Source organism: Sinocyclocheilus grahami, unplaced genomic scaffold, assembly GCF_001515645.1.
Source record: "Sinocyclocheilus grahami isolate Dianchi unplaced genomic scaffold, SAMN03320097.WGS_v1.1 scaffold95.1, whole genome shotgun sequence".
Classification (NCBI taxonomy): Eukaryota; Metazoa; Chordata; class Actinopteri; order Cypriniformes; family Cyprinidae; genus Sinocyclocheilus; species Sinocyclocheilus grahami.
In genome coordinates, this window is record NW_015505274.1 from 2,112,420 (window position 1) to 2,129,595 (window position 17,176).

At 39.8% G+C, this 17,176-nt stretch overlaps 1 protein-coding gene and 1 long non-coding RNA gene across 4 annotated transcripts; both read left to right on the plus strand.

Annotated features, from left to right (window-relative positions):
- The first annotated feature begins 1,269 nt into the window (after positions 1-1,269).
- Positions 1,270-3,874, plus strand: LOC107587736 (uncharacterized). Its single transcript, XR_001609504.1, has 3 exons — positions 1,270-1,322; positions 1,721-1,961; positions 3,655-3,874. It is a non-coding gene; the product is annotated as an uncharacterized lncRNA (long non-coding RNA).
- Positions 3,875-4,006: 132 nt separating this feature from the next.
- LOC107587737 (zinc finger protein 541-like) lies at positions 4,007-17,080 on the plus strand. Of its 3 annotated transcripts, none has more exons than XM_016275622.1 (12): positions 4,007-4,647; positions 5,535-5,652; positions 5,755-5,880; positions 5,978-6,317; positions 6,466-6,511; positions 14,017-14,159; positions 14,381-14,484; positions 14,560-14,635; positions 14,715-14,803; positions 14,912-15,028; positions 15,105-15,196; positions 15,468-17,080. In XM_016275622.1, the coding sequence occupies exons 1-12, from the start codon at positions 4,442-4,444 to the stop codon at positions 15,565-15,567; spliced, it is 1,557 nt and encodes a 518-aa protein (XP_016131108.1). In that variant the 5' UTR covers positions 4,007-4,441; the 3' UTR covers positions 15,568-17,080. The 3 variants fall into 3 exon arrangements, with proteins under 3 accessions (XP_016131108.1, XP_016131110.1, XP_016131109.1); XM_016275624.1 differs by having other exon boundaries at positions 15,105-15,185; XM_016275623.1 differs by having other exon boundaries at positions 14,918-15,028.
- The last annotated feature ends 96 nt before the right edge of the window (positions 17,081-17,176 follow it).

Below are 17,176 nucleotides of genomic sequence, written 5' to 3' on the forward strand. Positions count from 1 at the left end.
AGCATCATCAACCATTTTCCACGCCTGTTCAGCACAGTGCGTCCCCCTAGTTCTGTTTTCTTATATTACGTGTATAATTTACTGAGACATTATAAGGGAGAGGTCTGAGTAAGCCTTTAAATCATTAGGCCTATACTGAGATTACCAACTATTATCATCCTTTTTATCTGGGAAAGTGATCACTGAATGCAACTAATTACACGCAGGCAATATGTCGGAGAAAAGATCAGTCAATTCTCACATACTTTACTATCAAACTGTTCTCACAACAGTTCAACAGACTTTTGACAATTTCCCCACATTTAGCTGCTACAAATTAGGGTTAAATATATAATTATTCAATCTATAGTTATCTTTAAACTATAAATCAATATCAGTACAAAGAGTGCTTTTGTTATAACTTCCTCTAGGATTGAGATGTAACAGTATGGTTTATTGCATTAATGGAAAACATGGAAATCAGTTAGAATTTTGTACATGCATTTATTTTTAATCAAAAGTACTTATTATTATAATAAGTACCAATTTATTTTATACCAACCCCTAATTATTCCCTTCTGCCAATTCCACCCATTTCATTTGAGGTATTTCGCAGAAAATGGTGAAAAAAAAAGTATTCAAATCTTAAATATCTAAAATATTCAGCCACATTACCATACAATTTATTTATAAATTTTTGTATACCAGTACCATGCAAATAAATATGAGAACTGTTAATAAAATGGGCTCAATTACAAATGCCATATGATGATTTCTAGTTGATTTTTGTGCTTGCTTGCTTATTTGTTTGTTTGTTCATAGTATGTTTTATTTATTTGTCATAAGATCAAGCAGGAATTATCCATAATTTATATTTGACTGTCAAAAGGAGAAGCACATTAAAAACAAAAACAAAAAAAATCTAAATATGTTTGTACACAAAAAGTGTTTTTTTTACAATGTTCCTATTTTTTTTTAAGTAAATCTATTCAGTGTAATTAGATCAGTGTAAATTTTTACCTGTAGGCTTTTCTATTTTTCTCCCCTCTTGTGCTTCGTGTTTTGATCCACCTATGAATTAAACAACCCAACTGACCGCTGAAATAATCATCAGCCCAAGCCCAAAACGACATTTAAAAAAAAAAGTAAGATTACTGCACTCTTGCAACAGTTTGTTTGTACGTTTTGCTCAACTGAATGAATCGATTCCTCGAATCAACTTGAATCGATTCCTCGAATCAACTTGAATCGAACAGACACTTCAAGACCCGCTCAATAACGCTCGCCGAGCTAGCATATAATAAGTAATTAGCAAACTTTTGACGGGACACGCAACTAGCTTGGTAAAGACGTATATGTTGATTTTTAAACCATTAAATCGTCTTATTCATTTTACATGTACGCTTTATTCGATTTGTGTTATACATTACGATGTTAGGTTTGCATGCATTTTTTAAATGACTTGAGACTACGAACTCCCTTCCCACACAGGAATTATGAGCTGTTCATATTCAGGGGGAAATGCTTTTACGTTACCTGTTAAAATGATATCGTTTTACTTCCATTTCCGTTGGTAAATTAAAATATCTTTCCCTTGTTCCTTTCGATGTAACGTTATCTCGCGAGATTGTGTTAGTGAAACGTTTTTACGTTGTTGACCGAAATTGATAGTTATATATTAAACAGTGGTTCTAAATAACCGAATTCAAACCAGAATTTATGTCTTTCTCGTTTGATACAGAAAGCAGAAAGACCTCCACATCCTGCCCATCAACCTCTGTCTGTGTTAAAGCAGAGGATGTTGAGTGCCTGACACCCGTGGGCTCAGGGAAGAGAACCAGAGTCTCGGTGAATAAGTGCCATGTCTGTAGGAAAGAGTTTAAAACCACCAGTGCACTTAAAACACACTTCTTGATCCACAGACAGGACGGGCCTCAAATCTGTGGTGTCTGTCAGAAAGCATTTAAACACCATCATCAGCTGTAAGTATCACACATGCTGGCATCTGAGTTTTTAAATTGAATAATGTATTTTTATATTTCACAAAGTTTGCAACAAGCTGTAAGTTATACATATATAATATATAAATCATAATTACTAGAAAATGATGGTATGCAAAACATTATTGACTTGTTTGTAGTTTTCAACTACGACAAAAATGTTTCAACTAAACTGTTTGTGTTAGTCAAATAACATTATCTTGGCGACAAATCATTAGAATGTACAAAAACAATGTGCAATACATCACAAAAAACAATTTTGAAAAGATGTTCGATTTTCAGTGGAGCAACACAACACTGACCCAAAGTGCTCTCTCGCCATCCTTATTTTCAAGCCCTGCTTACTATGTAAATGGTCTAAATGTCATCACTTACAAAACTGAGAGTGTGGGAGGTCAGTCAAAAAATGTAGATTTAGATTAACAACTTGGAATTGCAGCATGGATAAATCGTGTTTTTTAGGGATGCACCGATATGAAAATTTTGGTCGATACCGATAACCGATTATTCTTTATTTTTGAAAGCCGATAACCGATATGTTGGCCGATAAATCTATATCCAAATTGTTATATACTTTTTGAGAGCCTGATTACAAAAAAGGTCTCATCATTAAAAGCCACATCCCAAACACTTCAACATAAGCAGCCTAGTTTGAACGGTGTACGTTTTAAAAATATTTTTACTCTCCCATTACCAAATTTAGTCATAAAAAAAGTCTTACAAATAAATAAAATAATGCATAAATAATGCAAACAAGTCACTGGACATCATTACACATGTAAAGAATCAAAATGAATGCGCCACAGATCAATAAAACAGAATAGCCTCTGCACGGACAATAATTAAATGATTTTAATTACTAAACCATATTGTTGATGAAAATAATAAGAGAAAAATACAAGTGGTTGTTGTTATTAATAATATATCAATGATTTTGAAAAAGTAACAAATTAATACCACTGTTTTAAATAGCAGCCATTGAGCTGCACGTGCTGAAGCTGAAGAGCTGAATGAACACGGTAAACTGAAGCGTTTTGCTGGCAGCTTATTTAACTCAAGGAAATGCATCCTGAGATTAATATTAATACAACATAAACATAATATTACAACTTATATATGAAATGACAAATGACGCAGTTATTGCATGCTATAGTCAGAATGTGTGATCCTGTTGTGGATGCGCTCTTCCCATAACAACGCGCTGAAACACGGCAACTAAACCCAAAGAATTCACAACGTTTTATTATAATAATGTTCTCATTAGAATGTTATATACACGACATTCCCAATCATAGTTATTAATGTTGTGCACTGCTGTTTGAGCTGCGTGCGCTGAGCTAAAGACGATCACCGGTAAACTGAAGCACTCTTAACTTAACCAAACGCATTCTATATGAGATAAATCAGATATACATCAAATAAACACAATATTACAATGTACAATTGCACAAAAGGCTGCAAACAAACAGCGCGCATCTGAAGTGTCTCTGAAGGAAATAATGCATTATTTATCGGCTTTAAGATATCGGCCAAATTTTCTTATCAGGCCGATACCGATAACAGAAAAAATGAGCCGATATGGGCCGATACCGATATGGTGGCCGATATATCGTGCATCCCTAGTGTTTTTTAATAAGATCGTATCACAGTGTCAGTATTTCCTTTTTCTCCGTAGCACTTCCCACATGATGACCCACTACAAGAGGAAGACCTATTACTGTACTCAGTCTGGCTGCCACAAAACCTACAATGACAAAAACTCCTTAAAACATCACTGTGCCTCTCGACACGGAGTCTACCGTACGTCTCCTTCCTCCTCCAGCCTCGCTTCCTCAGCTATGACCTGCCGGCCTTAGTGTGGGAGCCAATGGCTGTGTCCGACTACCTCTTTACCTCTCAGCCAAAGCCAGTTGCAGCTCCTGTGCTAAAGAATCCCAGTTACTCTGGAAAACTCTTCGGTTCTTATGGCAGGGGAGAGCTCGGGATGAGGCGCTATGCAGAAGATGCCCATCCCTCTCAGGTGAAACATTCAACATGTCAAGAAAGCTGGACTTTAGCATCTGCCAGTGAATCTTATAAGGTTAAAGAAAGCAATAAGATGCTAAACTCCACCCAGTGGACCCTGGGTATTGACGCTGTTGAAGAAAATCCAGTGGTTTCACAGAACCCATTTGATGTCCATGGTCTTGATTTTCATGAATCTTACCCTGAAGAATGGAAAGAGATGCTGTCATTTCAGCCTAACATTGAGGCACCTATCACTAGCGTGGGTTGCCCCATGAGGCCACGAGCTTCAGTTTGCCCCAAGCAGCATCGTCCCATACTGCTGAAACACAGTCTAAAGGAGCCCAGACCTCCCAACAAGTTAAAGCGACGGCATACCTTTTCCAGTTTTAATCATTCCACTGAATTATACCCTGAACCAAAGAGTGATTTTGACTGTAACCTGGCCAATCCTGTACATGCTTCCCCTCCTGCAACATTGCCCAACAGTAGGAAGAGGAAGTTTTGCTCTAAGGACGTCCTGTCTAATGTTCCAACTCCTCTGCCTGTTCCTCAGCCCACTTGTCATAAACGTTCACGATCACGCTCTTCCTCCCTCGTCTCACCTAGTCAGGTGGCACTTGCATCTTTCAGCACTTACCTCGGCAACCAGTTTTTACAAAAGGTACACAACATTGCACTTTTTCATATGTCACCATTTTTTTTTTTTTTATATATATATTTATTAGTTTTCAAACATTACAAACATAACAAACATGTACAAACTTTAAGATTTAACATTATCAGTATATATTAAACATAATGCAATCCAAATGTATAATTTGAATGATGTAGATGTCAGCCAAACAAGCGGTGAGCCAAGAAAAGGAACAGAAAATAACAAATGAACAAATACAAAGAACTTGAACAGGAATGATTAAACATCAACGAAGTTATACACTTTACCTCCCGTTGCACAACGAGAGCATGTCACCATTTTTTAAAGAGATAATAAATTTTGCATTTCTTTACTCAGGAGCCAATTATTAAATCAACAGGAGAGGAACCAAACTCTGGTTGCAGGTTAGAAAGTTATCACGCTGACTTGAGGGCAATTTTTAATCTATGTAATAGTAATATGTAATATTTCGGAAAACTGAAAAAGTAGAAAAATATGTATCAAAAGTTTTATTTTTGTTTTTTAAAGACTTTTTTTCAACCTTGAAATCACAATTGTACACATTTTTTTGTTATTTTGTGGTTTCCACAACTGGGGGAACCCTAACTATTGAAATTCAGTCATTTGAGCCACTTTATGGTACCTTTAAAGAGCTTTTTTTGTCAGTTTTGGAGCTTGACAGCTGCAAGTCACTAGAAAAGAGCAGCATGAAAGTGAGTAATTAATGACAAAATGTAAATTTTTGGTAAACTATTCCTTTATAGAGCTGCCTCCACTATGGTATTGTATGTTTTCTAGCAGACCTACCATAAGATCTGAATATATAGATATTCTAAATCATCAGGTCTATGATAAAATCAAAGTTGAATTTAATCTGGTTTGTTTCCCTGTAGAACATATAAAAGAACTTCATCTATACGTAGAGCTCAGTCGCAGCCCTCATGTTCTCAAGAGAGCGTCTCTGGTGGAACAAAGGAGGAGCATAATTCACAACCATCCACCTCAACACTGGTGCTGACATTGTCTTAAGTATTATTGTGACAATCAAACAATATGAAAATAAGCACAATACTTGCACTGACTCTTTATCTTATCTATTTTTTTTTGTCACAGAATGAAGGACAGAAGGGGGCTTCAGGACAAAAGTCCAAAGGAACAAACCTGTCCCCACTGATCATGCCTGTGTCTGTCCCAGTCGCTGTGACAAATGTTTTAGGTCCCCAAGCCTCTACTTATCAAGTAATGTTGTAGTAGATAACAATATAATATCAATATACAGTGGAAATGCCAAGATGACTTATCATTGTTCAAAGTTCAATGTTTCTGTCTTTCCTAGGCCGAGAGGTCACAGACTCGTAAAGGTGCAGCTAAGAGGTCTCGTCATCTTGACCCTTTAAACTGCCTCATCATCCCCAGTCCAACTCTGCCTCGACTATCTTCTCCACAATGCACCGATAATAAGGATACCCAGGGTTTGCAGAGAAGCTGTGGCACGGGCGGTTACCCCAGCCAGCTGCGCTCGCCAAACTATCTGACAGACCACCCACTGAGCCCTAGTTTTCATCCCCCACCCTACACCCCTCAGCCAATGCTGAGCCCTCTCCGTCTTGGGACAGGCCTTTACTCTAAAAGCCTACCGCAGCATCACCAATGCCCATCTCTTCCCAGCACCCTCGGTGAGCACTAAACCCATGATTTCAGCTTTGACTGGATTCCTGATTGATGCACAGTTAACTTTTGTACAGCATAAAGAAAAATTATGTAAATGCCGTTTCATTGTAGCTCCAACTTCTTGCCAGATTATTTTAACTTTGAACCCCACAGGTGGTGTCTCCTTCCCAATTGACAACACAGTCACCAGCATACAGCCGTGAGTCTGTAATAAATTCATTTGTATAAAGTTTTTAATTAGTCCACCAAGTTAGACATTATTGCAGTTATGATCTATCTATTATGCATCTTAGGTCTCTATAATATCTTTTTATTATAGCAAAATACTACTTTTTATAATGTAATACCAGGAAACAGTTTGATTACACTTGACTGAATGATCTAAAATATTTTTATCTAAAGAGTTGTGTTTAAATGTATAGACAGGTGTGTGGCTTTCCTAATCAAGTTCAATCAGTATAATCAAACACAGCTGGACTCAAATGAAGGTGTAGAACCATCTCAAGGATGCTCAGAAGAAATGGACAGCACCTGAGTTAAATATATGAGTGTCACAGCAAAGGGTCTGAATACTTAGGACCATGTGATATTTCAGTTTTTCTTTTTTAATAAATCTGCAAAAATGTCAACAATGTGTTTTTCTGTCAATATGGGGTGCTGTGTGTACATTGAGGAAAAAAAATTAACTTAAATGATTTTAGCAAATGGCTGCAATATAACAAAGAGTGAAAAATGTAAGGGGGTCTGAATACTTTCCGTACCCACTGTATATTAGGGTGGCCCTTATTTTTGGACTTTTGAAATCTCCTGCTCTCACCTGCCCAGTCAACTCCCCTTCATGAGAAATGGAAACTTCCAACGTAGTCAATCTCTTCATGAGATTTGACTATGTTTGGGGTGTGCTCAGCAAAATTGAAATTCTGTTTTAATGCCCATAACAGAACGCAATTAATAATTATACAAGACCATTAGTAAACAGTGAATTAGGTTAAAAACGAGAACACAGAACAGTGTTGTTAGACCGATCTTTGAAAAATTGCGATCTGATCTAGATCGTGATGGCAATCCGACATGTCCTTCAGCTGCAAAGTTTTTGAAGACGTAGAAGCAGAATGCTAAAAAGTGAAATTATTGTACTGGTGAAGAAAGTGAACTTTGAACAAAACTGAGATCTGATCTAGATAAAGTATTTATGAGAGCATCATGAGAGGTCGGGTGGGCAAAGAATTGACCTGCACCTTAATGGGAGTAGAGATAGATTTAAGCACGTAGCAGGGTTTGGGCCGGAGAGTAACACTGCAGTGACCAGGTCCAAAACGATTGCAATTCACATCCACTGAGAGCATGCGCAAATCTCCTATGTGCTTAGCCGAAGCAAGGGCAAGAAGCAGAGCAGTTTTGAGGGAAAGGTCCCTCATAGCAAAATAATCCAGGGGCTCAAACAGGGGTAGAGAAAGAGCTTTCAATACCAGTGCTTGGTCCCACGGCGGCACTGAAGGTGGGCATAGGGGATGTTATCTCCTTGCTCCCCTGAGAAATCTGACCACCAGCGCGTGCTTCCCAATCGATTGCCCATCAATCGGGAAATGAAACAAAGCAATAGCGTCCACATAAACCTTTAGCGTTGATGGCAGGTTCATGTTATCGAGCTTGTGCTGCAGAAAATGTAGAACATCTGACACGGGGCAGCTTGGCGGGTCGATATCTTCATCACAGCACCATTTAATAAGCACTCCCCATTTAAGTGCATACAAACGCCTAGTAGAAGGTGCACAATACTCAGAGATCGTGTCAATCACACGGAGAGGCTTAGCTCCTCTAGGATCCCTGAAGTAGCCACACGTGCAGACTCCACAGCTGCCATATCGAGCCGTCCGCTTGAGACAGTAGGTCCTTTCTGAGAGGAATCTGCCAAGGCGGAGCCACCAGCATCTCCCTGAGGTCCGGAAACCAAAGTTGATTTGGCCAGTTCAGGGCCGTGAGGATCACTGATGCCTTCTCTTCCCTGATTTTGCATAATACCAGAGGCAAAAAAAAAGGCCGGCTCTTGGCCAGCACGACGTCAGAGCGTCCACCATCAGCGGGGAGTGGGACAGTGAAAAGAACACTAGACAATGTGTGTTCTCGCTCGTCGCAAACAGATCCATCTCCTCCTTCCCGAAGCGATCCCAAATCATCCGGACCATCCATCCATCACCAGCCTCCACTCTCTGTGAGGAATTCTGTTCCTTCAAGAACATGTCTGCTCCACAGTTTAGGAGACTGGGGATATGTGCTGCTCTGATAGAGAGTAAATGACCATAATAAAAGATTCGTACCCTGCTTGAAAAAGGCTCTGGAGCACACACTGCCCTAGCGATTTATGTACGAAACCACAGACATGTTGTCGGTGCAAATCAGCACATGCCGCTGCTCCAACTGCGGCAGAATGGCCATTACAGCTAAGGATAGCGCCTTCAGCGGTTTATGTGCCACCTGCTCTGAGATTCTGACCACAGGCCTGAAGTTGAAATGCCCTGGCACACTGCTTCCCAGCCTGTGGTTGACGCATCCATCGTTACCACAGTGTGCGCTGTCACCAGCCCTAGGGGAATCCCCCTGCTGAGCATTCTGGGTTGCACCACGGTCTCAGAGCGCTGATGTAGCTTTGTGTGACCTTGATATGTCCCACAGTCCATGCTATCCATGGGACTCGATCTTTCAGCCACAAGTGTGGCGGCCATATGTTCAGAAGGCCCTGGTGACAAACTGATGATGTCAACACCATAAGTCCCAGGAGCCTCTAGAATTCCCTCAGAGGAACAGACCGACCCAGTCTGAATTGGTTCAGAGCTGCAGAGAGGGTGTCTATGCGCTCTCGCAAGCTTGCATCTTCACCAAGTCAAAACACATGATAGATTGAGTTGGGGTGAACACGCTGTTCTGTACATTCACACACAGTCCCAGGGACTCCAGATGGTGAAGCAGCGTGTCCATATGACTGATAAGCACATCTCTTAAATGGGCCGAAATAAGTCAGTCGTCCAGATAATATTAAAATAATTTTACCAATCGCTCTGAGGGGGGAAAGCACTGCAAATATGCACTTTGAAAACATGCTTGGTGCTAAAGCCCGAATGGAAGAACTGAATACTAGTATGCTGTGCCCTCGAATGAGAATCTCAGGAAGCGCCTGTGGCATGTCGCAATCTGAATATGGAAGTATGTGTCCTTCAGATCTATGGATGCAGACCAGTCCCCAGGATGAATTTGTACCAGGATCTGCTTCAGGGTCGTCATCCTGAACACACGCTTTTGAAGCGCTCGGTTGATGGGCCTCAGGTCCAGTATTGGACCGAGCCCCCCATCTCTCTTGGGCACCACAAAATAGCGGCTGTATAACCCGCTCTGCAGCTCGCTTGGAGGGACATGCTCTATCGCTCCTTTTGCGAGCAGACTGAGAACTTCCTGTTTCAGAACCGTGGCATTTTGTGGCAACGTCAGGGACGGAACCATGGCATTGAAGCGGGGTGGTCTGTGTCTGAACTGGAGAGAATACCCATGTTATATTACGTGTAACAGCCAACGCATGGAATAGCTCTCCACGCGTCTAGAAACTGATGTAGCGGCTGAATGCTTAGACTGGTGCCTTGCCCCAGTGAGCCTAAATGCGCTGGCGGGGAAATGGCTCGTGGAGGGAAAGTTGGCTGACACTCGCCCACCGCTATGGGCAGCGGGGGGCTGCCAGCATCCCTGTGACACTGGGAGGCCATAACAGGTACAGATCGCGGCTTCGCACTGTTCTGAGGCAGGGCAAGCGACACAGTATTCATAGTATGAGGAGGAAACAGCTCTTTTTGAGAGGAGGTGTTTTTATTGCATGGACAGAAAACTGTACATTGCATCCATCGCCTGGAGGCTGGGCCTCCCGCGAGCTCTCTCCTCCTCTTGACAGGACCCTCAGGATGAAGGCTTGGCAGCTGAAGATGGTCTGCTATCATGGCAGGGGCTCCGAATGGGGCGGCGTGGAGAACGCAGCAGGCTGTTTAGACCCTCTCTGTGCAGAACGGGGTGCAGACAAGAAGCGTGATCTAGGAGGCGGCTGGGTCACACGCCGTGGCATCAGATGACTCGTAGCTTTCTCTCGTAACACTTTTGAGCTCAACCACTGACTCCACGGCGTCACCAAAGAGGCCAGAGGGAGAAATTTGCACGTTTAGGAGTCTGTCGCCTGCAAGTATGTCTCTCATGGCTTCCGCTGTTTACATTGCCTCCGTAAGTGGCTTGCAGGATCTTAGCCTGAAAGACCTTCAGCACCGCCAACTCCCAACTGGAAGTACCAGGAGTCGATCCTACTCTTGACAGGTTCCTCTGGAGCCTTCCAGCTCAGGTCTAGCTCCTTGACCGCCTTGGCAAGGACCCTGGCAAGCTCCCCATGGAGGTCTACAGGGCCCTCTGTGTCGGGGCGATCCGGATCTGGCTCTGACTCCGCCCAGTCCTTCTTAAGAGGCAGAGATGTACATGGAGTCCTCTTCCTCCTAGGCACCGAAAGAGATGAAGTCCTCGACGGCCTAAGGTGGGTGGAAGCTGTCGTCTGCAGAGAAGACCAGGGAATGGGCCGTTGGTGGGAGGGGGGGATGGGGAGTTGTGTAGGGCCCACCAGCCGATCACAGGCGGCAGTGGGCCTCGTTCCAGTCAAGCCATAAGGTAGGTCTCTCCTAGCACATAGTATACGGACCAGCAGGTCTGCGCAGTGAGTGCACTCCGAGTCAGCAAAGGCTGCCTCAGTGTAGGCCAGGCCCAGGCAAACGACGCAGTGCTGATGGGTCTCTGGCGGGCTTATGGGGCCCGCACAACCCTGCAGTAAGTGCTTGTTTCCATTTCGTCTTTAGGAAATTCACGTGAATAGATCAGCAAAAGTGAAAGAGAAGATTCTGACACAATTGCCACTCTCGCCGCATTTATACTGCCCACCAAGCCTGTCAGTATTTGCATGCCATTTGCATAGATGAGCGTCAATTGGCCAGGTTATCGAACTGGCGTTATGCTATAAGACTTCAGAAGGGGAGAAATTCTCACATGTGATTCTTGCAATGTAGAGTGAACGCTCGATAGGGAACTCGATCCATGCATGGTGTTGTGGCAGAAATAGTTGAATGTTATTACATTATTCATTTTAGGGTTTGTACAACTTTTTGAGAGAGAAATTCAAGCACTTTTCAGTGACTTTCAAGTATTTCACACAACTATTTCAAGCACATTAAAGCTCTAAAACTGATCCAGTTTAAATGTTATTTTAATGAGATGACCAAAATATACTTTGTGGTAAACAATAGGGCTGGGACAATAAATCGATGCATCGCGAATAGAGAAATTATTCTGCATCCTTTCTGCGATTTTCCAAACGCATCGCAATTCTCTCTTGAATCGATTCTGAGCTTAGTTTTTAACCGCAGATGGCACTGCGTGCTTTAGAAATAACCGTATTCTGCTTGCTTCCAGTTCCTTACACATGCACCATTTGAACCTAAAATAATCATTCATAACGTTCGAAAAGGTTGAAGCCAGTTACAAGGATGTACACAGTGGGCTGTGTTTACATTAATCTTGCATCATAAAAGCATAAAAGCCTATGTGCAAGTACATTTAACCACTTACATTACTCAGCCGCATACACAAGCGCTTTTCTTCATGAGCATTTGAGTGTGTGGTTAAAAACTAGCCTAGAGCACCATCTGCTGTTAAAAACTAAGCTCAGAATCGATTCGAGAGAGAATCACGATGCATTCTGAAAATCTCAGAATCGATCCACGAATCGCATTGATTTATTGTCACAGCCCTAGTAAACAAACACTTATTAAAATTAAAAAACATCAAATTATCACTATAACCAGTAGATGGCAGAAAAGGAGCACTTATTGGCTTTTTAGTCATTCATTTCTACTTTTTGCTTTATATTTTGAAACGATAAAATCACTATTATAAAATATCAAATCATAAAAAAAAATCACACTTTTTCAGAGTTTTGCACTTTTTGTTTATGAAATAAGAAAAGTCACAATGTGCCTTGAAAAATTTTTTTTTCAATTTGTGACTGAATCACATCAAGAGCGGTCCTTTTAGAATCACTGAAGTTGTCAGTCAGTTCTGTATAATACTGTAGAAGAATAATGGTACATTTAATAAGAGTTTTGCATGCTACTGTTGTTAATAAAAGTACATTTTGTATGCTTGTATACTGTCAGATGTGCATTACCAAGAAATAAATGTGTAATATTATTAGTAACTGCACTTATTAATGCAAAACACTAGTAATTTTATGATTAAATTATTTTTCTTTTTAATACCCCCACACACTAACCCCCAGTGCTACCAAACCTGCTCCTGGCACCACCATCTGTAGAACTTAGTGGCACTGGTGCCACTGCTCTCAAATGTTAGTCTGGAGCCCTGATTTGCATTGTTTGCCCAGGCATCAAGATCTTCATTTAGGAAGTCTTGACGGAGATCGAGAATTACAAAGTTGCGAGTATTCTGCCACTTTCGTGACATGTTGCCCAGTATGGTAACCCATACTCAGAATTTGTGCTTTGCATTTAACCCACCCAAGTGCACATAGTGAACACACACCCGGAACAGTGGGCAGCCATTTGCTACAGTGCCCGGGGGACTCAAGTGCTCAAGGACCTGTTGTGGTTACTGAAAGTGGAAGAGAGCGCTGTATATTCACTCTTGACTCTCTAACCATTAGGCCACAACTGCCCCTACTTCTAGTGGAGAAACAAAAGGGGCAGTTGTGGCCTAATGGTTAGAGAGTCATCTGATATCAGAAACAGTCAAAAGTTTATCAGTGAACAAAACCTTTGCTAATATTACCAGTCAGAGCTTGAAGTACCTGTTGATAAAAAGATCCATTCTTTGAGCACACCCTAAATGACAAATTATCTGTATGGTATTTTGCATGCATTACATACTTCTAGTGGATAAACAAATGAGGGGGTGTATACTGCATGATTTTGAGATCCATAATTTCACACCGAGGACAACTGAGGGACTTACATGCAACTATTACAAAGAGTTCAAACAGTCACTGACGCACCAGAAGGAAAAACTATGTATTAAGTGCCTGGAGGTAAAAACTTTCAGGGTAATTTGAACTTATTTTTCTTCTGGGAAACATGCAAGTATCGTCTGTAGCTTCTGAAGGGCAGTACGAAATGAAAATTTTTTAAAAATGTAGACAAAATAAAAATGCACACATCTTCATTCCGTTCAAAAGTTTACACCCCCGGCTCTTAATGCATTGTTTTTCTTTCTGGGGCATAAGTGAGGGTTTAGGGATTTTTTAAAAAACAAGAACATTCCAAGAAAATATAAATCACATTGCCGGGTACAGTCCAAGGAGGTTCCATTGTCTCTTAATATATAAGAAAACAAAAATATTGTTTTTTATATTATTATAGTTATGTCCTGTATACAGAATTATTACACAGTTGATTTGATCTAAGCAGGAAAAGGGGCAAAAAGTACTTAAAGGGAAAGATAAAGAATATTTTGCATTTAATTGAAAATATATTAATGAAGTCTTCTTCGTCTTATAAGGTCTTTTAAAAAGGGAAATTAAAATGACCTAGATACAAATGATCATGCTTTTCTTTACATTGCTATTATTTACAAGACTGTCCATTTCCTTCTGTGTTAATGGCAATTTCTCGTGTCATTTAGGAGGATTAACGTGGGTTCACAGTTTCAAGCAGAGATCCCCCCAGTGCGGGACACACTGTACATGCTGGATGAAGACCACCCTGCTCAACTCGTCTGGACTCCTTGGAAAGATCTCTCTACCAACACAGAAACACAACAGAGGGGTAAACACACCAACACAGACTCTCACAGTGTAGCAGAAAGGGTCTCGTAGTATCACCTGCCAGGGATTAAAAAAAAAATACAGCAGTGAACAAATACAGTTTGAATAAATGAAATGTATTACATCCTTTTGTCTTTTTTTTTTAATGTAAAGTCAAAAGTCATTTTTCAAGCATGTATAAAGGGTAAAAAATTATTACATTTAGTCCTTTTTGTGCTTCAGTCACAGAGCTGTTAGACATGTGCTGTTGCAGTGTGCTACCAGGAGGAGGCACCAACATCGAATTCGCTCTCAACTGCCTTCATGAAGTTCAAGGAAGCATAATGGTGAGCTTATTCATCATACTGAGTGTTATTTATAGATGTTTGTTTAATACAGCTCAGTTATTATTATACTGTCAGGCAGCACTGGATTTACTCTTAATGAGAGAAGATTTTCGGACCTCCTGGCACCCTCTGAATGATTACCACTACACAGGTACTAACTATTTATATCAAAATATATAAAGCATTCATAAATCCTTCATAAACTTGATGTCGCTCATTGTATTTGGCAGGGTCAGACCACTGGACAGTGCAAGAGATTAAAGTGTTCAAGAAAGCTCTGGTTGACCACGACAAGGACTTTCAACAGATTCATAATGTGGTAAGAAAGTTCATAAAAATAAGTTGTTTTTTTTTACTTGAAAAAAGGTCTATGGTTATTACAAACTAACAACATTGAGTCTCTAAATATGCTAAGTTTATTTTGTAGTTGCAGACAAAATCAATAGCCCAGTGTGTGGAGTATTACTATAACATGAAGAAGCTGAAAAAGTTCAAGCAATGTGTCCGAGCCACAAATAACAAGGATGAAGGTGGAGGGAACTCTGTAAGTTTAATTTCAGTAAATGGACACAAGATCTGCATATACATCATCTAAAAACATTACTGCTATTTTCCTAAAGGCATTGAGATGCTCACAAGAGCACCAGCCTGAGCAGATAAACGGGAACACAGGACAGAAGACAACAGCTGCTCAGAGTGAGGTGTGTGCCAGGTTAGAGCACACTCCTGATTTACATGCCTTCAAATACGTGGTAACACAATGAAAAAATATTTCATTTTGTGAAATTAAGCTAAAATAATAGATTTATGACTATCCTGTCACTCTTAGTCTTTACTTCATAGTAATAATAGGTATTTTAGGACATTTTTGTTCTAACCTGCTGTGACATGAAACAATCAGCAAAACACTTTCATTTTATGAATAATTATTAGCAAATTTGAAAATGACACGTTCAAATTCATTTTACCTTTAAATCCAACAGAGATGTGAAGAGCCACAGTTCCCCCTCAGTCAGGATAGAAACTATCTCCAGATGGCAGTGGACAAGCAAGGACACAGGTCAAAGCAGAAGGCTAACGTGAACTGAATTCCAATCAGTATTTCATAAAAGATCCTTTGTAAGAGCTCAAGTGTGTTTTAGACTACAGTAAATATTCGACTCATTGTCCAGCGATTAATATGGACCGTGAAATTAGCCGTAATTGTAATCCAGAATAAAGTTCGCATAAAAAGAATAGCCAACTTTGTGGAATTTTTTTTTTCCAACTGTTTATTTCTTGTTCAAATTTTGAGAAGTGCACAAGGCACTGAAGTTAACAGTTTGACGTTTTTAGAATGTACCAGACAGGTTAATTTAATATGACAGGGTTTCATTAAAAAAAAGGTTTCTTGGTTTTTATTTGTTCAGCTGTTTGAGACATTTAGTTTGGGTTCAAAATTTTCTCTCAAGATCTGTCATTACCAGTTTTACTGTTCTACTGATTTTCCTCCTTTCCATTTTATATGATCTATTCTACAATCCATGTGAACTATAATAAAGTTATTAAATTGCAGTTTTACTATCTTATGCCATTAAAACAGCCGATGATGTCCATGTATAACAATGTCAATGCATAACATGTTTGCTGTTTATTATATTACCATAAGGTGTTTGGTTGTCTAAGAATTCCTTTGCTGTTCTAATAGAACAAATGTTTTACTAGTATTGTTAAACTTGTTTACAAAATAAATGAGAACTGAAAAACAATTTTCCATTGGTAATTCTCCAGAATATTTCATAGATCACTTTAATCTGAACATGCTACTAATAGAATACATTGTAAATTCTACTGTTGCAAGTATAAAAAAAAAATAACTAGCACATCATTTGAATGTACATATCCCCCATAAATATAAAGGAGGAAGCTATACTGTTGAAATGCATGCACGAGTTTGACAATGCATTCCATGTAAAGCCTACAACACTAACATGACAATACTATCGTAACAGTAACAGTATATGCAGATTTAATCAATAATACAACACTTACTTTATGGCCTGGAATTTGATTGACCAAATTAGATTTTTCAGTGTTCCAGAACAGAGTATGCAAACTGCAGAGATAAGGTTGGCTTGATGTCTGCACAGCAGTGATTACCTATGACCAAATCACAGTCGTGCTGATATTCAGAACAGCAGCATGATTGCTCATATTGCATAAATATGTAATGCTTTAGAGACGTTAAGAGATGTTAAGAATGTAGTAAAACCGATTTAGGCAAAAATTTTGTAAAACTATCTACATTAGTCACAAGACAATGACTAAACAAATCCTCAGACCTCTTAGAGACCAAATACTATATTAAACAATAGTGTCACAAATTCCTTGTAAAAGGAATGTTATTTCAAAACTTATTTACATAGCAGTATAACTGTATTTATCTTTTCTCGTAATCCTTGCGTCTAAAACCGGTTGATTATGATAGTCATCAGATAACTAGGTAATTAAAGGAGCTTACTGTGGGATGTGACAACTGTTCAAAGGCAACCCTTAATATTTACATATATTTTTTTTTTAAATCTTAAAGGGATAGTCCACCCAAGAATGAAAATTCTGTTACCATTTACTCACCCTCGAGTTGTTCCAAACCTGTATGAAAATAAACTTCTGATGAAAATAAAAGATTTTGAAGAACGTGGTTAACCAAACA

Excerpts from the sequence above, each read along its gene's own strand:
- LOC107587737 (XM_016275622.1), top strand. The coding sequence starts at position 4,442 with ATGCTTCCCCTCCTGCAACATTGCCCAACAGTAGGAAGAGGAAGTTTT. Across the intron at positions 14,636-14,714 it reads GAATGATTACCACTACACAG|GGTCAGACCACTGGACAGTG; the intron begins GTACTAACTATT and ends TGTATTTGGCAG. Across the intron at positions 15,197-15,467 it reads CAGAGTGAGGTGTGTGCCAG|AGATGTGAAGAGCCACAGTT; the intron begins GTTAGAGCACAC and ends TAAATCCAACAG.